The sequence below is a fragment of the Panthera tigris genome, chromosome E2 (assembly GCF_018350195.1).
Source record: "Panthera tigris isolate Pti1 chromosome E2, P.tigris_Pti1_mat1.1, whole genome shotgun sequence".
Lineage (NCBI taxonomy): Eukaryota > Metazoa > Chordata > Mammalia > Carnivora > Felidae > Panthera > Panthera tigris.
In genome coordinates, this window is record NC_056674.1 from 16486271 (window position 1) to 16511211 (window position 24941).

At 35.8% G+C, this 24941-nt stretch overlaps 1 protein-coding gene across 7 annotated transcripts in view; it reads left to right on the forward strand.

Annotated features, from left to right (window-relative positions):
• The window catches only part of ZNF570 (zinc finger protein 570), a 38530-nt gene extending 14448 nt beyond the window's left edge, over positions 1–24082 (forward strand). For all 7 annotated transcript variants that reach the window (XM_042968978.1, XM_042968980.1, XM_042968981.1 and 4 more), the window contains 3 exons: positions 988–1114; positions 1440–1535; positions 21547–24082. In XM_042968978.1, coding sequence (XP_042824912.1) covers positions 988–1114; positions 1440–1535; positions 21547–22904 — 1581 coding nt within the window. In that variant the 3' untranslated portion in view covers positions 22905–24082. The remainder of the gene's footprint in view (positions 1–987; positions 1115–1439; positions 1536–21546) is intronic.
• The last annotated feature ends 859 nt before the right edge of the window (positions 24083–24941 follow it).

Below are 24941 nucleotides of genomic sequence, written 5' to 3' on the forward strand. Positions count from 1 at the left end.
CCCTGATGATGAGTGATGTTGAGCATTTTTTCATGTGTTGGTTGGCCATCTGGATGTCTTCTTTGGAGAAGTGCCTATTCATGTCTTCTGCCCATTTCTTCACTGGATTATTTGTTTTTTGGGTGTTGAGTTTGATAAGTTCTTTATAGATTTTGGGTACTAACCCTTTATCTGATATGTCATTTGCAAATATCTTCTCCCATTCTATTGGTTGCCTTTTAGTTTTGCTGATTGTTTCCTTCGATAAAAAAAAAAAATTTTTTTAATGTTTATGTATTTTTGAGAGAGAGGGACAGAGTGTGAGCAGGGGAGGGGCAGAGAGAGAGGGAGACACAGAATCCAAAGCAAGCTCCAGGCTCTGAGCTGTCAGCACAGAAACCAATGCAGGGCTCAAACTCATGAACCGTGAGATCATGACCTGAGCCGAAGTCAGACACCTAACTGACTGAGCCACCCAGGCACTCCAAAGTATTTGAATTTTAATGGAACTGGTGATTTTCTCTGCTTGGTCTAGCACAATTTTCAGAGATATAGCAAGCACTTTCTGGTCTCATTTTTGATCCTTTCATAGTTTCTTCAACTTTTCAAAACCATTCTTTCATTAATTCAATTTATCCAGCAAATATTTGAATGCCTCATGTGTGCCAAATACTCTTCTATAACTAGGGATATAGCAGTGAGCAAAGCAAAAATGTACTCTACCCTTATGGACTTCACATGTCAGTGGAGGTTGGGGCAGACAATAACAAAATAATTAAGTGCCATGGAGAACAATAAAGGAGGGCTAGGAAATGGGGAACAGGGGTAAGAGTTTGCTATTTTTATACAGAACGATCTGAGAAGTACAAAAGGCCTGAGGGGGAACATGCTTGACATATAGTTGAGGATGTAATATAAAGGAGAGCCCAGTATGCTTGGGGCAGAACAAATAAAGTGAGTATGTTAACAGATGAACTTATTTCACTTCATTTATTGATTTCATTTCAGGAGTTGGTGACCTTCAGAGATGTGGCTGTAGACTTCTCCAGAGAAGAGTGGGATTGTCTAAATTCTTCTCAAAGGCATCTGTACAGTAATGTGATGTTGGAGAATTATAGGATCTTGGTGTCCCTAGGTAAGAATATTTCTTCCAAAATTGAGTTTCTACTCATAAGGGCCTCTTTGCTACCACCATTATGAATCTTTGGATAGCATCCTCAGTGCTTGGCAGAATATCTGTTGCTGTGCCAAAGTAATGGTTTAATATTTGTGGAGTTGCCAGTGGATGGGTCTATTATTAATCTGTGTTGGAAGCTTTAGCTTTCCTGTACTTTGAACACATGTCTTTATACATTTGTCTCCAACTTACTGTAAGCTTCCTCTTCCACGTTAATCAAAGGATTGGTTATGAGTTCTGGGATATCACAGCATGACCAAATTGTTTCTTTTCATATATGCAGGACTTTGCTTTTCTAAGCCAAGTGTGATATTATTATTGGAACAAGGGAAAGAGCCCTGGATGGTGACGAGAGAGCTGGCCAAAGGCTTGTGCTCAGGTGAGTGAAGAGGAAATAGAAATAGGCAGGCAAAAACCTCTGCAGGTGACAGCTCTGCTGGACATAGAGGTGTCACCCCTTCACTCTTCTTTGGTGGCATGTTCTTGGATGTTCTAGGTTTTACTAGACACTGGGACCTTTTAGAGCATTCTCACAAATTTGTTTTTCTTCCTTTTAATGTTTATTTATTTATTTTGGGAGAGACGGAGAGAGAGAGCAAGACCTGGGGTGGGGGTGGGGGGGCGCAGTGGGCAGAGAGAGGGAGAGAGAATCCCAAGTAGGCTCCACCCTGTCAGCGCAGAGCCTGACACAGGGCTTGATCTCACAAACTGTGAGATTATGGCCTGAGCCAAAATCAAGAGTTGATGTTTAACCAACTGAGCCAGGCACCCCCCAAATTTGTTATTCTTAACTATCTCTCCGTTAATACTTTGCTCTCTCCTTTCTAAGAACTCTTCCAGTCTTCAAAAAATCTTTTCCTAACCTGATAAGCTTTTGAACTTTACAGACACCTGTAACTCAAGTGCCATGTTCAGATCTTGACACTTACAGGCAGTAAAATTTTGGGCAAGTTACTTAACCTTTCTATAAAATAGGATAATTCTTTTAAAGTACTTGAAGAGTTCCTGTCTCATACTGTGAACTCAAAGGCTGTTACTTGCTATTGCTGTAGTAGTAGTGAATCTCCAAATGCCTCATTTTTCTCTCAGTGGTCAGTTCATTCATTGTTTCATCAACATTTATTGAATTAAAATTTTTTTTTACTGTTTATTTTGAGGGGGGGAGGGGCAGAGAGAGATGGAAACACAGAATCTGAAGCAGCCTCCAGGCTGTGAGCTATCACCACAGAGCCTGACACAGGGCTGGAACTCACAGACCGTGAGATCATGACCTGAGCTGAAGTCAGATGCTTAACCGACCGAGTCACCCAGGTGCTCCAACATTTACTGAATTTTTTTTTTTTTTTCAACGTTTATTTATTTTTGGGACAGAGAGAGACAGAGCATGAACGGGGGAGGGACAGAGAGAGAGGGAGACACAGAATCGGAAACAGGCTCCAGGCTCTGAGCCATCAGCCCAGAGCCTGACGCGGGGCTCGAACTCACGGACCGTGAGATCGTGACCTGGCTGAAGTCGGACGCTTAACCGACTGCGCCACCCAGGCGCCCCCTGAATTTTTAAACAAAGTACATGCAAGATGTTAGAGCGCTTCATATTTGTATAAGTAATCAAACAATTGATAGACTAGTAGCAGAGATACAGTATTAACTATAAATAGCATATTTGAAAAGAAAGCTGGTATAAGGACGATCAGACAAAAAGGTGAGAGGCCAAGGAACCTGGGTAACTGAGAAGATGATGGTCTCTAACAAAAACACAGGTCAGGAACACCTGGGTGGCTCATTTGGTTAAGCATCCAACTTTGGTTCAGGTCATAATCTCACAGCCAGGGAGTTCAAGCCCCTCCTTGGGCTCTGTGCTGACAGCTCAGAACCTGGAGCCTGCTTCGGATTCTGTCTCTCTCTCTCTGCCCCAACCCCACTTGTGCTCTGTCTCTGACTCTCAAAAAATAAAAAATAGAAATAGAAATAAAAACAAATTAAAAACAACAACAACAAAAACACAGGGCAGAAGCTAGAAACCATTGCAGAGAGAAGAGACTAAAGAGTTTAGGGTTGTGGCATAGGAAGGATTTTTAGGGGCACCTGGGTGGCTCAGTCTGTTGAGCTTCCAACTATTGGTTTTGGCTGGGGTCATGATCTCTTGGTTTTGTGGGTTTGAGCCCCACATCAGGCTCTGTGCTAGCAGTGAGGAACCTGCTTATTAGGATTCTCTCCCTCTCTCTCTCTCTCTGTCCCTCCCCTGCTCACACTGTCTCCGTCTCTCTTAAATAAATAAAAACTTAAAAAAAAAAAAAGGAAGGATTTTTAGATAGACATAGGAAGCATTAAGGTAAAATGGAGGACTAAAGTTCAAAAGAAAATTAGGGACATTGTAAACATCTCTTGTCACTACCACTCCCCAACTCACCTCACCCCCCGCTACCTCTCTCCAGTCTTTTATGTCCTTGTTCAGTTTTTTAAGAAAAATATTTGATGTGGAACTGTAGTTTCAAGGAATATATGGTTAAATTTTATTTATTAATTATTATTAAATAAATCACACACACAGGAATGTATATTAATATATGTATATAGCTTAAATATTAATAGAACAAAAACCCAGGTACATACTTCTTAGCTTAAGAAATAGAAAATTGTTGGGGCACCTGACTGGCTCAGTAAAAAAAAAATAAAATCTTAAAAAAAAAAAGAAATAGAAAATTGTCAATGTTATTATAGACTCATGAGGGCCCCTGCCTAATGGTATACTATTCCCCACCTATGATCCATCCCCAACCCTCACTGGAGAAACCATTATTCTACAATTTTGTTATCTTTTCTTGCATTTTCTTTCTTTCTTTCTTTTTCTTTTCTTCTTTTTTTTTTTTTTTTTTGAAAGAGAGAGAGATTGAGACAGAGCATGGGGGAGGGGCAGAGGGAGAGTAAGAGAGAGAATTTTAAGCAGGCTCCATGCCCAGCTTGAGCACTATTCAGGGCTTGATTTCACAACTGTGAGATCATGACTTGAGTCGAAATAAAAAATTGGACACTTAACTGACTAAGCCACCCAGGCGCCCCATTCTTGCCTTTTCTTTAGTATACCATATACTCCTAAACAAAATATTATATTTTTGTGTTTTCAACTTTTTACATGTGGAAATATATTATGCATGTAATTCTGACTTTTTTTAAACTCAAAATTATATTCCTGAGATTTATCTGTGTTAATTTTAGTAGCTATGGTTTCCTGAATTTTTGTCTGCTCAAATGTAATGTATTCCACCATGTAAACCATAATTTATCCATTGAAGGTCATTTGAGTTGTTTTCATTTTGTGCTATTATAAATGTTAACTTCTGTGAACCTTATACGTGACTATTGGTGTACAAATGCTGGAGTTTGTATAGAGAACATAGCCAGGAATTTACTAAATAATGCTATTTACTTTCCAAAGTGCTTGTATTAATTTACATTTCTCATAGTTGTGTGTGAGAGTACTCACTGCTCTATACTCAAAATTGACCAATTAAAAATTTTTTTGCCAATTTGATGAGTGTGAAATATTATCTGCTATACTTGCCATCTGAATTTCTTTGATTACAAAATAAATTGGGCATCTTTTGGATTTGGATTTCCACTTTTGTGAGGTGCCTGCTCAAGTCTTTTGCTCATTTTGGGGAAGGTTGTCTTTTATATATATGCTTGTAGTTTATATTTTTGATTTTGGTATTTTGTTTTAAGTAAACTTTGTATTCTAAAATCATAAAGATATTCTCAAATTGTCTTCTAAAGATTTTCCTTTCATATTTAGGGCTTGAATCAATTGAAATTGATTTTTGAGATTGAAGTAAGAATTTAATTTCTGTGCCTTAGTGGAAAACCAAATGTCCTAGAGTTATTGAAGAAATGAGCTCTCTTTGCTCATTGTTCAGAATGTTACATGACTTGAGTCAAAATCAAGAATCAAATGCTTAACTGACTAAGCATCTTAATGTATCGGATTATAGTATATTTATGGGCCTGATTTTGAGCTCTATTCCATTTCATTGATCTCTGTTTCCTTATGCCAGTACCACACTTTCTTAATTAAAATACTTTATTATAAGATGGGATATCTGGAGCACCTGCGTGGCTCAGTCAGCTAAGTATCTGACTCTTGATTTCAGCTCAAGTGGTGATCTTACAATTCGTGGGATGGAGCCCCATGTCTGGCTCTATGCTGAGCATGGAGTCTGCTTGGGATTCTCTCTCTCTCTCTCTCTCTCTCTCTCTCTCTCTCTCTGTCCCTCCCCTACTCATGTACACTCTCCCTCTCTCTCAAAATAAATAAATAAACATTAAAAAAAAAAAAGAACAGGATATCTGTTAGGGCAAGTCCCCTACACCTTGTTTTATGTTTTTCAGAATTTCTTCTTTGCCCATTGGCCATCTGAATAGTTTAGAGCCAACTTGTCAATTTCCACCAGAAAACAACAAAAAAAGTGATTGGCTTTGATTGAAATTTTACTTATACTCTATATCAGTTTTGTAAATTTTTCTATTTGTAAATTTTTTATTCTGTAGTTTATCTCTCCATTTATTTAGGTTTTAAATTTTCCTTTGGTATGTTTTATAATTTTCTTCATAAAGGCCATGCATATCTTCTGTTAGAATAATTCCTAGGCATCTTAGTTTTGTTACTATGTTAAAATATTATATATATATATATATATATATATATATATATATATATATATATTTGTTGCTCATGTTTTAAAATGAACTTAACTTTTATACATTGACCTTATATCCAGCAATGCTGCCAAGCTTTCTCATTAATGCTAATAGTTTTTAGATTTCTTTGGATTTTTTTCTATGGGCAGGCTATCTGTGAATCATTTTAAATTCTTATACCTTTAATTTCTTTTTCCTATTGCCCTATCTTAGATCTCCAGTACAGTATGAACTAAAGTAGTGATAGCAGGCATTCTTTTTTTAAAGTTTTTATTTTAATTCTAGTTAGTTAACATATCATGTATTAGTTTCAGGTGTACAGTAAATGATTCAAAAATTTCATACATCACCCGGTGCTCATCACAAGTGCACTGCTTAATCCCCATCACCTATTTAACCTATCCTCCAACCCCCCCTTACCCCCAGTAACCATCAGTTCTCTGTATTTAAGTCTATTTCTTGGTTTGTCTCTTTTTCTCTCTTTTTTCCTCTTTGCTTGTTTGGTTTCTTAAATTCCACATGAATGAATTATATGGTATTTGTCTTTGTCTGACTTATTCCACTTAGCATAAGACTATCTAACTCTATCCATGTCATTGCAAATGGTAAGATTTCATTCTTTTTTATGACTGAATAATATTCCATTGTATATATATACCACATTGTCTTTATCCATTCATCAATCAATGAACATTTGGGCTGCTTCCATAATTTGGTTATTGTGAATAATGCTGCTATAAACATAGGGGTGCATGTATCCTTTTGAATTAGTGTTTTTGTATTCTTGGTAAACACCCAGTAATGCAATTGCTGGACCATAAGGTAGTTCTATATTTAACTTTTTGAGGAAGCTCCATACTGTTTTCCACAGTAGCTGCAACAGTGTGCATTCCCAACAGTGCATGAGGTATCCTTTTTCTCCACATCTTTGTCAACACCTGTTGTTTCTTGTGCTGTTGATTTTAGCCATCCTGACAGGTGTAAGAAGTGATATATCTCATTGTAGTTTCCATTGCATTTCCCTGATCATGAGTGATGATGAGCATCTTTTTATGTGTCTGTTGGCCACCTGTATATGTTCTTTGGAGAAATGTCTGTTTATGTCTTCTGCCCATTTTTTAAATGGATTATTTGGGGGTTGGCTATTGAGTTGTATAAGTCCTTTATATATAATTTTGGATAGTAACCCTTTATCAGATATGTTATTTGCAAATATTTTTGTGTATGGTGTAATAAAGTGGTCCAGTTTCATTCTTTTGCATGTTGCTGTCCAGTTCTCCTAACACCATTTTTTGAGGTGACTATCTTTTTTCCATTGGATATGCTTTCCTATTGTGTTGAAGATTAGATAACCATATAATTATTGGTTTATTTCTGGGTTTTCTATTCTATTCTGTTGATCTATATGTCTATTTTTGTGCCAGTACCATACTGTTTTTTTTTTAAAGATTTTATTTTTAAGTAATCTCTACACCACATGTGGAGCTCAAACTCACAACCCCAAGATCAAGAGTCAGTTGGCTCCACCAACTGAGCCAGCCAGGCAGGCACCCCTGGCACCATATACTGTTTTTATTATTACAGCCTTGTAATGTAACTTAAGTCTGGAATTATGATGCCTTCAGCTCTGCTTTGCTTTTTCAAAGTTGCTTTTGCTATTTGGGGTCTTTTCTGGTTCCATATACAAATTTTAGGATTATCTGCTCTTCTTCTGTGAAAAATGTTGTTGTTATTTTGCTACGGATTTCATTAAATGTTTAGATTGCTTTGGGTAGTACAGACACTTAAACAGTATTTGTTCTTCCAGTCCATGAGCATGGAATATCTTTCTGTTTCTTTATGTCATCTTTAGTTCCTTTCATCAGTGTTTTATAGTTTTCAGAATATAGGTCTTTTACCTCTTTGCTTAAGTTTATTCCAATGTATCTTACTGGTTTTGGTACAGTTGTAATTGGATTGTTTTCTTAATTTCTCTTTCTGCTGCTTCATAATTGGTGTATGAAATGCAACAGATTTTTGTACATTGATTTTGTATCCTGCAACTTTACTGAATTCATGTATCAGTTCTAGCAATTTTTTGGTGGAGTCTTTTGGATTTTCTATATAGAATATCATGTCGTCTACAAATAGTGAAAATTTGACTTCTTCCTTGCCTATTTGGATGCCTTTTATTTCTTTTTGTTGTGTGATGATAGCAGGCATTCTTTTCCCCTTTGGTCTTAATGAGAGTGCTTTCATATTTTGTTATTAATAATTCTGATGTTTAAAGGTTTTTGGTAGATACCTTTTTGTTCCTGTTTGCTAGAGTTTCATTGTGGAAAGCTTTTGAGTTTCAATAAATGTTTTTCTTTATCCATAGATGATTAGATGGTTTTTAGTTTTTTATCTGTTAATGTGGTGAATTACATATTACATTTTTAATGTTGAACCAACTTTGTAGTCCTGATACCAATCCATTTTTACAGCTTTTTCATTCATGGCTACTTGCTCTTTGCCAATATATTTAATATTTTTTGCATCTATGTTAATCAGTGAAGTTGACCTTCAGTTTTTCCTTCATGAACTCTTCTTGTCAGATTTTAGAATCAAGATACTAGTCTCATAAAATCTATTGGTGAGTATTCCTCTTTTTCTTCCTTAGAATAATTTGTGTAAAATCAAAATTCTTTGTTTTTTGAATGTTTGGTAGAACTTTGTTCATCTTGTCCTGTGATTTTCTTGTAAAAAGAATTTCTTGTGAAAAGAACTAATTCAGTTTGTTCTAAGATTCTGTTTCTCCTATAGTAATGAAGTTACAGCATTTTTTTCCTGAGAATTTTTATGTCCTATGTAAATTTTCAAATTTATTAAAGTTGTCCATTATCTTCTCTTATCTAAAGTTGGTAGTATATGTAACTATGACCTCTTTTTCCTCCCAAAAAGGGAGAAACAAATTTTTCCATGGATTTATCATTTTTTTTTAGTATTTTCAGTCATTTTTCTCTTCACTGACGCTCTCTAATTTATCTTTTTAAAAATTTCATTTATTCCTCCTCTTTATTAGTTAATTCCTCCTGCATTTATTTATGCTGTTCTCTTTTTTTAAGTTTTGGGTTTTTTCAAAAAAAATTTTAGTGTTTATTATTTATTTTTGAGAGACAGAGTACAAGTGGGGGAGGGGCAGAGAGAGAAAGACACACAGAATCTGAAGCAGGCTCCAGGCTCTGAGCTGTCAGCATAGAGCTAGATGCGGGGCTTTAACTCATAAACTACTAGATCATGACCTGAGCTTAAGTTGGATGCTTAACCAATTAAGCCACCCAGGTGCCCTTCTTTTCTTAAGTTTTAAAGTTAGATAATTCATTATTTTTGAGGCTTTCTTTTTTCTATTATAAGCACTTAAGACTATATTAGGGATATATTCCACATGTTTTGATATGTCATCTTTTTGTTGTCATGTATATCTAATCATTTCTAATTTCCATTGATTTCTTCTGGACCCATGAATTAAGTGGAATTTTTAAGTTCCAAATTAAAAATATTTTAATTGCATTGTGGTTAGAGAAGATGGTCTATTTAATTCAAATTCTTTGAAAACTTATTTTATGTCTTAGTGGTTAAGTGGTTGTTGTGTCCTAAAAAATGTTATCTGTTTCTGGTTGTGGAGTGTACAGCATTTGATATATGTTCATTGGATTAAGCTCATTAATTTTGCTGATCAAATCTTCTGTGTCTTTATTGATTTAAAAAAAATCTCTGAAGGGCACCTGGATGGCTCCAGCTGGTTGAGCGTCCAACTCTTGATTTTTGACTGAGGTCATGATTTCATGGTTTCATGGGTTCAAGCCCCATGTCAGGCTCTGTGCAGTGACCCTGTGGAGCCTGCTTTGGATTCTGTCTCTCTCCCCTTCTCTCTGGCTCTTCGCCATGCACGTACGCTTTCTCTCTCTCTCTCTATTTCTCTCTCTCTCTCAAAATAAATAAATAAACATTAAAAAATTATTTAAAAAATTCTGATGATGAATATATACATTTTTTTAGAATTCTGACAATTGGTTATTTCTGTTTTGAAAATATTTTATTAGGTCATATGTTTTTGGATTGTTCTATCTTTCTGGTAAATTCTTCCATATATTATTGTTACCCTTTTTAAATCTACTGATGATTTTTCTCTTAATTATTTTGCTTGATATTAGTGTAGCCATATTAGTCTTCTTTTGTTAATACTTGATGTAGTTTTTCTATCCCTTTATTCTCTTATTTTCTGTGTTTCTCTTGTAAACAGTATATATAGCTAAAAAGTTTTTTATTCTATGATAATCTGTGTTTTAACTAAATGATGGCAGTCAATTACATGTTTTGGTATTACTAATTGAATTGGACTTATTTCTACCATCTTATTTTCTTTTAATAAATTCTTTTTCCATTTTTTTCTTGTTTCTTGACTTTTTCTCCATCTGCTAATTTGAAAGTTATACAGTCTATTTTTTTTCTTGTATTGATTAGCTTAGAAAATTTAACATTTATGGGACACCTGGCTAGCTCAGTGAGCAGAGCCTTCAATCTTGATCTTGGAGTTGTAAGTTAGAGCCCCACATTGGGTTAGCAATTACTTAAAAATAAAATCTTTAAAAAAATTTAACTCTATAATCATCTTAACAAAGTCTAAAATCATTCTTTACCTTAATTTTTTCCTCCCTTAAAAATATAAGAACCTTAGAATGTTTTAACTTCACTTACTCTCATTTCAGTTCTTATTTCTTTTAATCTCATAAATGGTTATTTTGTTTTATGAAGTTACAAAAGTAGACCATTAATTTTAGTGTTGTTTAGATTTACCTACGTTTCATTTTCTTCATTCACCATTCTTCTCTATATACCAGAACTTTTACCTGTGTCAAATCCTTTATCAATAAATACACTATATAAACTATTTTGTTATTTATTCATTTGTTTTGTATATTTATTTTGATATCATGCATGTAAGAATCTTTTTATATATGCATTCATAAATTGACAGTTATTTTTCTCAGCACCTTAAAGATAACACTCTATACTTTTCTGCCTTCTATTGTTACTATTGAGAAGTCAGTTCTGTTAATATTTTCTTCCTTGCTTCTTTTAAAAACTTCCTTCTCTTTGTTCATGTTACTGTATATTTTCACTGTGGTTTATCTAAATGTAATTTTTTTAAGTTTATTTATTTGTTTTGAGAGAGAGAGTGGGGGCAGGGGAAGAGAGAGAGGGAGAGAGAAAGAATCCCAAGCTGGCTTTGCACTGTCAGTGCGAAGCCCTGTGTAGGGCTCCAGCTCACAAACCGTGAGATCATGACCTGAGCGAAAGTCAGATGCTTAACTGAATGAGCTACCTAGGCACCCCTAAATGTAGATTTCATTAAAAAAATTTTTTTTAATGTTTTTACTTATTTCTGAGACAGAGAGAGACAGAGTGTCAGCAGGGGAGGGGCAGAGAGAAAGGGAGACATAGAATCCAAAGCAGGCACCAGGCTCTGAGCTGTTAGCACAGAGCCTAACGTGGGGCTCGAACTTGTGAACCATGAGATCATGACCTGGGGTGAGGTTGGAGGCTCAACCAACTGAGCCACCCAGGTGCCCCATATTTCATTTTAATTGCTCTACTTAAGATTTATTATGATTCTTGTATCTGACCATTCTGGCCTTAACAGTTTCTGGGTAATGATCAATGGTTATTTCTTCACATATTATTACTCCCCTATTCACTGTATTTTCTTTTCCTAAAATTCCAGTTAGATGTGCCTATGACCTTCTTTCTCATCCAGGTTAAACTGATGCTTTAAACTGATCCAGGTTAAACAGTTGCCCCTTACTGACTCAAAAGTAACTTTTGAAGTCTTTTTGACCTCTGGGAGTTTACCTTAATTTTTTTGCCAGATTTGCAACACATCTAAAAAGATATTTTCTCTCTTTTACACAACATCTTAAGTTTGTTTGTTTTAATATGTCTGGTTTGTCATTTTAACTAGCCTGCTGTATTGCTGGATAGGGATCCTGTGTACTGTTAAAGGATCTAGTTACTCACTACCATGTTGCTCTAATTTTATACCCATATACACGCCCTCTGAATGAAAAAGGATGCATCTACACCTTTTGGTAACGTGGTAGATGAAATATAATATCATAATGTGTTTTCTTAGTTTTCTTTGAACACATGAGATTGATTTTGTTACATGCCTTTATTACCCAGTTATTTTTAAAATTGTCTCTTCACATCATTTGTCTGCTTTTTTTTTTTTAATTTTTTTTAACGTTTATTTATTTTTGAGACAGAGAGAGACAGAGCATGAACAGGGGAGGGGCAGAGAGAGAGAGAGGGAGACACAGAATCAGAAGCAGGCTCCAGGCTCTGAGCCATCAGCCCAGAGCCCGACGTGGGGCTCGAACTCACGGACCGCGAGATCGTGACCCGAGCTGAAGTCGGACGCTCAACCGACTGAGCCACCCAGGCGCCCCTCATTTGTCTGCTTTTAATGGACCATAGTTCTTTTTACTTATCTATAAGGTCTCTTCCTTATTCAGGATTTTATTCTTTTGTCTCACATTAAAAACAGATTAAAATTATTTTAATTATGGTAAGACACATATAACAAAATTTACTCTTAACTGTTTTTAAAGTACTGTCTATTCACTATCATTAAGTACTTTCATAGTGTTGTGCTACCATCACCAGCATCTTGCCATAGAACTCTTTTTATCTTGTAAGACTGAAACTATACACATTAAACAGTAATTCTCCATTCTCCCTTTCCCCAGTCTCAATAACCATCATTCCACCTTCTCTCTGTGACTTGCACAGCTGTAAGTACCTTACATAAGTAGAATCATACAGCGTTTGTCTTCTTTTGACTGGCTTATTTCACATGGGGTAATCAAAGTTCATTCATCTTGTAGCGTGTGTCACAGTTTCCTTTTTCTTTAATGTTTGCTTATTTATTTTGAGAGAGAAAGAGAGAGAGCGAGCAAGCCAGGGAGGGGCAGAGAAGGAGAGAGGATCCCAAGCAGGCTCCACGCTGTCAGCACAGAGCCCAACACGGGACTTGAACTCATGAACCATAAGATCATGACCTGAGCCCAAAATCAAGAGTCTGATGCTTAACTAACTGAGCCATCCAGGTGCCCCACAATTTCTTCCTTTTTAAAAGTGAAATAATATTCTATTGTATGTATATATCACATTTTGTTTATCCATTTAATGACATATGTTTTGGTTGCTTCCATCTTTTGGCTATTGTAAATAATGCTCCTATGAACATATGGGTAAAAATACCTGTTTGAAACCTTGCTTTCAGTTCTTTTGGGTATATACTTAGAAGTGGAATTGCTGGATCTTATGGTAATTTTATTTTTAATTTTTGAGGAACTGTTATACTGTTTTCCACAGAGGCTCTCCCATTTTACATTCTCACCAACAGTGCCAAAGGTTCCAGTTTCCCCACATTTTCACCAACACCTGTTCTTTTCTTGTTTGTTTTTAATCTTTTTTTTCCCCTTTTTTATTTTAGAGAGCGCGCGAGCAGGGGAGAAGGGCAGAGGGAGAGAGAGACTCTTGAGCAGGCTCCACACTCAGTTCAGAGCCCAACATGGGGCTCAGTCCCACAACCCTAGGATCATGACCTGAGCTGAAATCAAGAGTTGGATGCTCAACCAACTGAGCCACCCAGCCACCCTTTTCTTTCTTTCTTTTTTTTAACAGTAGCCATCCTAATGAGTATGAAGTGGCATTTTGTGGTTTTGATTTGCATTTCCCTAATGATTAGTGATGTTGAACATCTTTTCATGCTTGTTGGACATTTGTATCTCTTCTTTGGAAAAATGTGTATTCAAGACCTTTGTCTATTTTTAAATTGTTTTCTTACTGAGTTGTAGGAGTTCTTTATATATTCTGGATATATATGCATTTTCAGATGCATGATTTGCAGATGTTTCACCCCATTTTGTGGGTTGCTTTTTTACTTTGATGATTTTAATCTTTAATGCATAGAAGTTTTTAATTTTTATGAAATTCAGTTTTTTTACTTCCTCTTTTGTTGTCTATGTTTTATAGTATTATAACCAATAAATCATTGCTAAAGTCAATGTTATGAGGATTTTTTTTTCTCTATGTTAACACCTAAAAATATTTCAGTTTTAGGTCTTACATTTAGGTCTTTGATCCACTTGGGGTTAACTTTTGTATATGATGTAAAGCAAGAGCCCAGCTTTATTGTTTTGCATGTGGATATCCAATTTTCACCGCATTTGTTAAAAGCCTGTCCTTTCCCCATTGAATGGTCTTGGCACCCTTATCATCTGTATGTCTTCTTTGGAAAAATGTCTATTCATGTTTTCTACCCATTTCTTAACTGGATTGTTTTTTGGCTGTTGAGTTCTATAAGTTCTTTACAGATTTTGGATACCAACCCTTTATCAGATATGTCATTTGCAAAAACCTTCTCCCATTTTATAGGTTGCCTTTTAGTTTTATTGATTGTTTCCTTCACTGTGCAGAAGCTTCTTATTTTTATGAAGTCTCAATAGTTTATTTTTGCTTTTGTTTCCCTAGCCTCAGGAGACCTATCTAGTGAGAAGTTGCTACGACCAATGTCAAAGAGGTTACTGCTTGTGTTCTCCTCTAGGATTTTAATGGTTTCCTGCCTCACATTGAGGTCTTTAATCCATTTTGAATTTACTTTTGTGTATGGTGTAAGAAAGTGGTCCAGTTTCATTCTCTTGCGTGTTGCTGTCCAGTTTTCCCAATACCATTTGTTGAAGAGACTTTATTCTGTTGGATATTCTTTACTGCTTTGTCAAAGATTATTTGGCCATATAGTTTTGGGTTCATTCCTGGGTTTTCTTTTCTGTTCCATTGATCTATGTGTCTGTTTTCGTGCCAGTACCATATTGTCTTGATCACTACAGCTTTGTAATATAATATGAAGTCTGGAATTGTGATGCCTCCAGCTTTGCGTTTCTTTTTCAAGATTGCTTTGGCTATTCAGGGTCTTTTGTGGTTCCATACAAATTTTAGGATTGTTTGTTCTAGCTCTGTGAAAAATGCTATTGGTATTTTGCTAGGGATTGCATTGTGTAGATTGCTTTGGGTAGTATAGACAGGTTAACAATATTTGCTTTCCAATTCTTAAGTATGGAATGTTTTTCCATTTCTTTGTGTCGTCTTCAATTTCTTTCATCGGTGTTTTATAGTTTTCAGAGTATAGGTCTTTTCATCTCTTTGGTTAGATTTATTCCTAGGTATCTTATTGTTTTGGGTGCAGTTGCAAATGGGATTGATTCCTTGATTTCTGTTTCTGCTGCTTCATTATTGGTTTATACAAATGCAACAGATTTTTGTACATTGATTTTGTATCCTGAAACTTTACTGAATTCATGTATCAATTCTAGCAGTTTTTTGGTGGAGTCTTTTGGATTTTCTGTATAGAGTATCATGTCATCTACAAATAGTAGATCCTTGCCAATTTGGATGCCCTTTACTTCTTGTGGTTTCTGATTGCTGTGGCTTGTACTTCCAGTTCTATGTTAAATACCCGTGGTAAGAGTGGACATTCCTGTCTTGTTCCTGACCATAGTGGAAGAGTGCTCAGTTCTTCCTCAATGAGAATAAGATTAGCTGTGGGTTTTTCCTATTTGTTGGCACCCTTATCAAAAGTCATTTGACTATACATGTGAGGGTTTATTTTTGGACTTTCTGTTTTCTATTCCATTAGTCTGTATGTCTCTTTATGCCAGTACCACACTGTTTTGATTACTGTAGAACTTTGAAGAAAGTTCTGAAGTCAGGAAGTGTGAGATCTCCAACTTTCTTCTTCCTTTTCAAGATTGTTTTGACTATTCAGGGTCCATTGAGTTTCCATATGAATTTTTCTTATTTCTTGAAAAAAACATAATTGGAATTTCGATATGGATTGCACTGAATCTGTAGGTAGCTTTAGGTAGTATGGCTGTCTTAGTAATATTAATGTTGTAACCATGAATTCAGGATATCTCCATTTATTTACATCTTCTTTAATTTCTTTCAGCAAAGTTTTGTAGTTTTTTCATTGTACCAGTTTTTCATCTCGTTAATTCCTATTTTATTCTTTTTCATGCTATTGTAAATAGAGTTGTTTTCTTAATTTCCTTTTCAGATTGTTGATTGTGCATAGAAATACAACTGATTTTGGTGTGTTGACTTTGTATTTTGCTACTATGCTGAATTTGTTAATTCTAAGTGGTGGGGGTGATGTAGAGTCTTTAGTGTTTCTACATATAAGAGCATATCATCTACAAATTTTAGTTTTTCCTTTATAATTTGGATTTTTAAAATGTATTTTTCTTGACTAATTGCTCTGGCTAGAACATCTAGTACTATACTGACTAAAAGTGGTCAAAGTGGGCATTCTTGCCTTGTTCCTGATCTTAAAGGAGAGTTTTCAGTCCTTCACCATTGAATATGATGTTAGCTGTTGGCTTTTCACATATGGCTTCTATTATGTTGAAGTAGTTTCCTTTTGTTGCCAGTTTGTTCAGTGTTTTTATCATAAAAGGGTGTTGAATTTTATAAAATGCTTTTTCTGCATCATTTGAGTTTTTTCCTTCATTTTGTTAATGTGTGTTACATTAATTTTTGCTGAACCATCCTTGCATTCCAGCAACAAATTCAACTTGCTCATGCTGTATAAGCCTTATAATATGCTGTTGAATTCAGTTTGCTAGTATTTGTTGATGAGGTTTACATCAGTGCTCGTAAGGGATATTGGTCTCTAGTTTTCTTATGGTATCTTACTTTGGCTTTTGTATCAGAGTAATGCTGGCCACATAGAATTAATTTGGAAGTCTTCACTCCTCTTCATTTCTTTGGAAGAGTTTGAGGAGGATTATGTGAATTCTTAAACCTGTGATAGAATTCACCACAGACACTATCTGGTCTTAGGCCTTTATTTGTTGGAAGGCTTTGGATTACAGATTCAGTCAACTTACTAGTTATGGGTCTGTTCAGGTTTTCTTTCTTTATGATTCAGTCTTAGAAGGTTGTGTGTTTCTTAGAATTTGTCTGTTTTATCCAATTTATCGGCATGCAGTTGTCCATACTACTCTCTTATAATCCTTTTTATTTCTCTATAATTGGTAGTAATGTGGCCCCTTTCATTTCTGATTTTAGTTACTTGAGTCTTGTTTTTCCCCTAGTCAGTCCAACTAAAAGTTTGTCAGCTTTGTCAATCTTTTTGAAGAACTAACTCTTGGTTTTGTTGATTCTATTATTTTTCTATGTATTTTGTTGATCTCTACTTCAGTATATTCTTTTTCCTAGCTTTGGGTTTAGTTTGCTCTTTGTCTAGTTTGTTCACATGTAAAGTTAGGTTGTTGATTTGCAATCTTTCTTTTTTAATGTAAGCATTAACAGCTTTACATTTCCCTTTTAGCACTGCTTTTGATAATTTCCCATAATTTCCCATAATTTTTGGTATGTTATATTTTTCTTTTCATTGGTTTCAAGATACCCTGTGATTTCTTCTTTGACCCATTGGTTGTTTAAGTGTGTGTTGTTTAATTTCCACATATTTGTGGATTTTTCCAGTATTATTTTGCTATTGATTTCTAGTTTCATTTCATTATGATTGAGAAAGATAATTTGTATGATTTCAGTCTTTTAAAATTTATTAATGCACGGGGGCACCTGGGTGGCTCAGTTGGTTGAGCATCCAATTTCGGCTCAGGTCATGATCTCGCAGTTCACAGCTTCAAGCCCCATGTTGGGCTCTGGGCTAACAGCTCAGAGCCTGGAGCCTTCTTCAGATTCTGTGTCTCCCTGTCTCTCTCTGCCCCTCCCCTATCACGCTCTGTGTCTCTCTCAAAAATAAATAAAAACATTAAAAATTTTTTAAATTTATTAATGCATGTTTTATGGACAGCATATAGTCTTATCCTGGATACATGTTTACTATTTTGATAAACTTTAGGATTAAAAAAAAAAAATTCTTGAAGTCAGTTTGCCAAACTGAAAAATCTGAGAGAATGGTGCTCCACAAGACTGTGCTTATTTCAGATAGTTTCTGCAAGTTTGGGGATCTTCAGGGCCACTCTCATTTGACTAGCTGGCTACAGATAAGAGGGTGCCCACAGTCACCCTCAGGTTTGATAACTCACAACAGTGACCTCCAGAGGTCAGGAAAGAACCATATTATGATTACAGTTTTATTGTAACAAAAGATAACAAAGAACCAGCCAAAAGCAGAGCCACCAATGGCAAGGTCTGGCAGAGTTGCAAACATGAAAGGGCCTTCCAGACATCTCAATATTCAAAAGAATAAGCTTTCAAGAGAGCTTCAGTGTTACAGAGTTATTTGTTTGTGTTTTGGTTTAACTAGGTAGGTATGATTGAGTGGATCATTGCCCAATGCCCAATGTGATTCAGTCTCCATCCTCCTTCCCTTCCCAGACTGATACCATGATAGCTCAAAGCACCAACCCTTTAATCACATGGTTGGTCTTTCTGGCATGGCTAGACTCCATCCTAAGTCATCACATTAGCAAAAACTATCTAGGGGCATGCCATGAGTCATAAACTATAGCTATAAACTATCAAGTATGGGGGCACCTGGGTGGCTCAGTCAGTTAAGTGTCTGACTTTAGCTCAGGTCATGATCTCACAACTCGTGAGTTCAAGCCCTGCATCAGGCTCTGTGCTGAAGCTCAGGGCCGGAGCCTGCTTCAAATTCTGTGTCTCCCTCTCTCTCTGCCCCCTGCCTCCCCCCATTCGTGCTCTCTCTCTCTCTCTCTCTCTCTCTCTCTCTCTCTCAAAAGTAAATAAAATATTAAACTATCAGGTATGGTCCAAGGGCCTCACAATTATACTCCTTCCAGTAACTTAGAGTGGTTAGAGGGTTACCTCTTGGAACTATGGACAAAACCCTGCCAAATTCTTTATTACCCAGTTTTTAAAAAATTCACTATGAGACTCTGACTGTAATTGAATGAAAGTAATAGGTTAATTTTAGAATTAATGGCTTTACATTTTGGTTCTTCATATAGAAAAACCAAGTATGCATCTTCTCCCTTTATTCAAATTTAAGGGGGGGGGCAGGTCCCTCATTAGAATTGTAAAGCTTTTTGCTCATTTCTTGCAAAGTTTATTTTTAGGGTATTTTCCCTCTTCATTGTTGTTGTCAATGTTAGTTATCTCCTGATGTTATTTTCTTTATGCCTTCCTCTATTGATTTTTAAAATTGATTCAGAAGTTGCAAAATGATACAATCTTATTTGAAAAAAATAAGTATAAATAGTATAGTAATCTCCCTTCTTCTACATAGCTTCTACATTCTATTTGCCTTTTATTTATGGTATGATTCATTTCTGGTGTTTTGCAAGTCACAACATATTCATAATTCTTTTTAATGGTCACTATTATTAGCTGTTGTTATTATTACTTTTGTGACATTTCTTGACTAATATTCCAGTACTGTGTGTGTTTTGTGATTCTGTATTTTAATCTTTTTCAGTATAAATCATTGAACAAGTTGATTTTCAAAAAAAATTTTTTTAACATGTATTCATTTTTGAGAGATGGAAAGGGACAGAGCATGAGTGGAGTAGGGGCAGAGAGAGAAGGAGACACAGAATCTGAAGCAGGCTCCAAGCTCTGAGCTGTCAGTACAGAACCCAACGCGGGGCTTGAGCCCACAGACTGTGAGATCATGACCTGAGCTGAAGTTGGATACTTAACTGACTGAACCACCCAGGCACCCCAGAACAAGTTGATTTTCATTACATTTAATTTCATATCATGTGATATTAATATTCTTAGCCATGATTTTTTTGGTTTACATTTGTTCCTTCTTAATCTCTTTTGGTTTGTTCTCTTTTCCCAAATATCTTAATGTTGGAGTGCTCTGGGGTTCATTACTTGCTCCTTTCTCTTCTCTTTATACTCATTCTCTTGGTAATATATTCTCTTTAACTGCCATGTATATGCTGGCAATTTCTAGTTTAAAATCTCTAGTCCAGACTTCTATCTTAAATTCAGTCTTATGGGTCCATAACGCTGCCTTCTCAGCATTTCCATTTCAATGTCTAAAATCAACTTGGCTGGGTGGCTGTCAGTTAAGCGTCTGACTCTTAATTTCGGCTTGGGTCATGATCTTGCAGTTCGTGAGTTCGAGCTCTGGATCAGGCTCTGTGCAGACAGTGTGGAGCTTGCTTGGGATTCTCTCCCTCTCTTTCTGCCCCTCCCCCGCTCATGCCATCTCTCTCTTTCAAAATAAATAAATATTTTTAAAAATAAAAATTAAAAACACTTTAAGTTTATTATGTTCAAAACTGAACTCCAGATCTTACATATATCCCCACCTAAACCTGCTGTGCCCATGGCCTTTCCCATCAATGGTGATGGCTAATCCATTCTTCTATTGCTCAGAACATAAACTTTGAAGGCTTGCTCATCTCTTTTTACTGTTACTTTCCATATCCAATCTGTCAGGATATCCTCTTGGCATTTCCTACAAAATACATCTAGAATCTGGCCACCTCACTATACCTCCATTGATAGCTCTCTGGTCTGGATCCTCATCATCTTCACCTGGATTACTACATTCATAGGTCCCCTTACTTCTTCCATATTTGCCTCCATTCAGTATTTTCATTGAACTGTACATAAGTATCACTCCTGTACTCCACAGACACTTCCGTGGCTTTCCATCCCACTCAGGATAAGAACCAAATTCCTTAGAAAGTATATAAACCTTAAATAATCTTATCTTTTATTTCCTGACTTCATCTCCTACAACACCTCTCCAGACACACTGGCCTTCTTGCTATTCCCTAAACATATCATATGTGCTTCTACTTTTAGGCTATTTCTTCTGCCCACAATGCTGTTTCTCAATATCTAAGTGACTGACTTCTTCACTTATTTCAAATCTTTGCTTAAATGTTAATTTATTAATTATTCCTAATTTACCAACATTTGACTGACTTTACCAACATTCCTAATCTCTTTTACCCTGCTTTTCTTCTTCTGAAGCACTTAGTACCTTCTAACATATAATAAAATTTACTCATTTAGCATTTATTTCCTATCTCCCCCAAGAATATAAGGTCCATAAAGGTAAGGATCTTTGTTTTGTTTAATATCAAAAGCATTAGAAGACTTTGGCACAAGGTTTGATAAATATTCTTGCAAGAAACAACTATAATAATGGATGTTATTTCAGTGCTTGTATTATTCATACATGTGTAAAATTATAACCAAGTCCATCCATCTCCATAATTCCTTATTGACATGAGATTTACCTTTCTGATTTTTTAAAAAAATGTTTATTTTGAGAGAGAAAGTGTGAGGGAGGGGCAGAGAGGGGGGCAGGGACAGAGGATCCAAAGTGGGTTCCATGCTATCAGCACAGAGCCTGATGCAGGGCTTGACCTCACAAACCGCGAGATCATGACCTGAGCTGAAGTTGGATGCTTAACCGACTGAGCTACTCAGGCACCCCTACCTTACTAATTTTCTTAGAATTTCTAATCATTCCTCTTCAAGTTTCTGTATGATCTATTTTCAGTTTCTTACAAACATCAGAACTACAAAAGCCAATGTTCTTGTGGGTTTTATTTGTTATTAAATACACATACTTCACTTTATGAATGTAAATTCAGAAATGTTTCTTCTGGTACATCATAGAGGAGACATGTTTTTAAATTATTTTTCAGGCTGGGAATCTAGGTGTGAGACTGAAGAATTAACCTCAAAGCAAGATATTTATGAAGCACAGTCATCCCAGAAGATTCTAGAAAAACTTACAAGCTGTGGCCTTGAGTATTCCAGTTTAAGAGAAGAATGGAAATGTGAGGACCATTTTGAGACACAGCCAGTAAATCAGAAGGCATGTTTCAAGGAAGAGACAATCACTCATGAAGAACCCCTTGTTAATAAAAGAGCACAAGAATATAACAAATCTTGGGGAAATTTCCATCTGAACACACTGCTTCATACACAACAGATAACCACCAAAGAGGAGAAAGTACATAAACATGATACACATAAGAAAAGCTTTAAAAAAAATTTAATGGCCATTAAGCCCAAGAATATCTATACAGAGAAAAAACTTTTGAAATGTAATGACTGTGAAAAAGTCTTTAGCCAGAGCTCATCTCTTACTCTTCATCAAAGAATTCATACTGGAGAGAAACCATATAAATGTGTAGAATGTGGAAAAGCCTTCAGCCAGAGATCAAATCTTGTTCAACACCAGAGGATTCATACTGGAGAGAAACCCTATGAATGTAAGGAATGTAGGAAAGCCTTCAGTCAGAATGCACACCTAGTTCAGCATCTGAGAGTTCATACTGGAGAAAAACCTTATGAATGCAAAGTGTGTAGGAAAGCCTTTAGCCAGTTTGCTTACCTTGCTCAACATCAGAGAGTTCATACTGGAGAGAAGCCTTATGAATGTATTGAATGTGGAAAAGCATTTAGCAATAGATCATCCATTGCTCAACACCAGAGAGTTCATACTGGTGAGAAACCTTATGAATGTAGTGTCTGTGGGAAAGCATTTAGCCTTCGTGCATACCTTACTGTACACCAGAGAATACATACTGGAGAGAGACCCTATGAATGTAAGGAATGTGGGAAGGCTTTCAGCCAGAATTCACATCTTGCTCAACATCAGAGAATTCATACTGGAGAAAAACCTTATAAATGTCAAGAATGTAGGAAAGCATTCAGCCAGATTGCCTACCTTGCCCAACATCAAAGAGTTCATACTGGAGAGAAACCTTATGAATGTATTAAGTGTGGGAAGGCTTTTAGCAATGACTCATCCCTTACTCAGCATCAGAGAGTTCATACTGGAGAGAAGCCTTATGAATGTAACGTTTGTGGAAAGGCTTTCAGTTACTGTGGATCCCTTGCCCAGCATCAGAGAATTCATACTGGAGAGAGACCCTATGAATGTAAGGAATGCAAGAAAACTTTCAGGCAGCATGCACACCTTGCTCATCATCAGAGAATCCATCTTGGGGAGTCACTCTCACCACCCAATCCAGTCAATCACCAAGTTCTCTAGACACTATCTCATAAATATATCCAGAATTTATATTCTTTTTTTTTTCTATCTCTAAAGTCACCGTAGATTCATCTCACCTCAATCACCATACTGTAGCTTTCCAAGAGGTCTTCCTATATCAACTTTTGATCCCCTTAAATTCATTCCCACCATGCCCCAAACTGATTTTTTTGAGTATAAGAATACATCACTGCCTCCAGTTAAAACTTTTTTTCTTTTTTGGCTTATTATTTTCTTAAGCTAATATCCTCAGTCTTTAAATTGTCTATGAGGTGCTTCATTATCTGGTTCTTACATACCTTTCAGTCTTATTTTATTTATTCCAGTCTCCTTCACTGAGCACTAGGCACTTCCCAGGACTAAGAGCTTAGATTCTGGAAAATCAGCTCTACAACTGCTGTGGCATTGTATGACTTTGAGTAATTTGTTTGACTTATCTAAACCTCAGGGTTTTCTTTAATTCTTAAAATAGGGATAATAAAGGATACTGTATTGTAGAACTGTGATTATTAAATGATATAGTGTCTGTTGTAGACTGATGCATATAAAGGAATAAATTTGCATGTAAAGTGCTTCACGTAGCACATCAATTATAGCAGATATTCAATAAATCATAATAGCTAACGTGTATTGAGTGTCTACTCTGCACCAGGCACTGTTCTACATACTCAGCATATGTTAAGTTACTTACTCCACAGCTAGAACAAAATTCTTCAGTGGACAAAGTAGAACATCCCTGGGAAGCAGCAGGTCAGAATTAAGAAAACCTAAACATTTTAGAAACATAAGTGGGAGTCTTTGCACTCTAGATATGTAATCAGGATAGACAAGCAGTAGAACTACTAACACCTACAACCAGTTTTAGGAAGTTTCTAAAGAGAATTGGATAAACAATATAAGGAGAATGATGATTGAGAAGAATACAGAACTCACATTTAGATCAAGAAAAGAATAGAGGATCACAACTCCAAAAAACCAATAAACATAGAAATTCATACTGTCCCATAAAAATACACCAGGCCCACGCAATTGTATGGGTGAATCTAAGTAATTTAAGAAGCATTTAAATTGTTCTACACCACAGAAAAAGTATAAAGTTTGTGAATGTTTTAGCCAGTGGTTGTAAAATTTAAACCAAATAGGAATTGAGGGTAAAAAGCTACAGACAAATATATATAGGGTTTCCTATATATATTATATATATATATATATATATATATATATATATATATATATATAAAATTTCTCCTTCAGTGAATATTGAGTACCTACTGTTTGCTGGACATGGTTTTAGACACAAGGAGACAATAGTGATCAATACTAAGACTATGTCTTCATGGAGTTAAATTTCAAAGGCTAAAATCATTAACACTTAAATATAAAACAATAGATTTTCTAGACCTAGCAAAATGAAAAATAATCAACTGAGGAGTATTATACGGTCTAAGCTGAAGAGAGAGCCTAATAAAAGTTGTCAGCTATTCCTAATTCACAAATTCACTCCAATTAGAACCAAAATTCCTCAGGTCTTTTTTCCTTTTAATTTCACAGCTTTGTTCTAAATTCATCTATGAAGTGTGAACTCTTAAGCAAGACAGCTGTCGAGTCTGACCTATGTCTAGAAATTCTGCATATGATTAAGATGGCTTAGACCCATAGAGAAAAGATGGATTTGGGGTTATTAGAATAATTGTTTATATCCATTACAGTAAGGGAAAAGCAAACAAAACCATAGTGAACTATTTCAAAATCATTACATTGGCAAAAGCATCATAGTACCAATTACTGGAAAGATGTGGAGCAGTACGAATGTTCATACAGTGCTATTGGAAGTAGTTGTATTTAGGATAATTTAGCAATATCTAGTAAAGTTGAAAATGTAGATACTCTCTGACCCAGCAGTTCCACACTTAAACCTCTTATAGTCTCTCCTCTCTTCATGTGTCTAGAGAAGTATACATGAAAGTCTATTTCAGTATTATTTAAGAATGAAAAGCTTAAAGCAATCAAAATAACCATTAGGGTGAATAGAAGTTA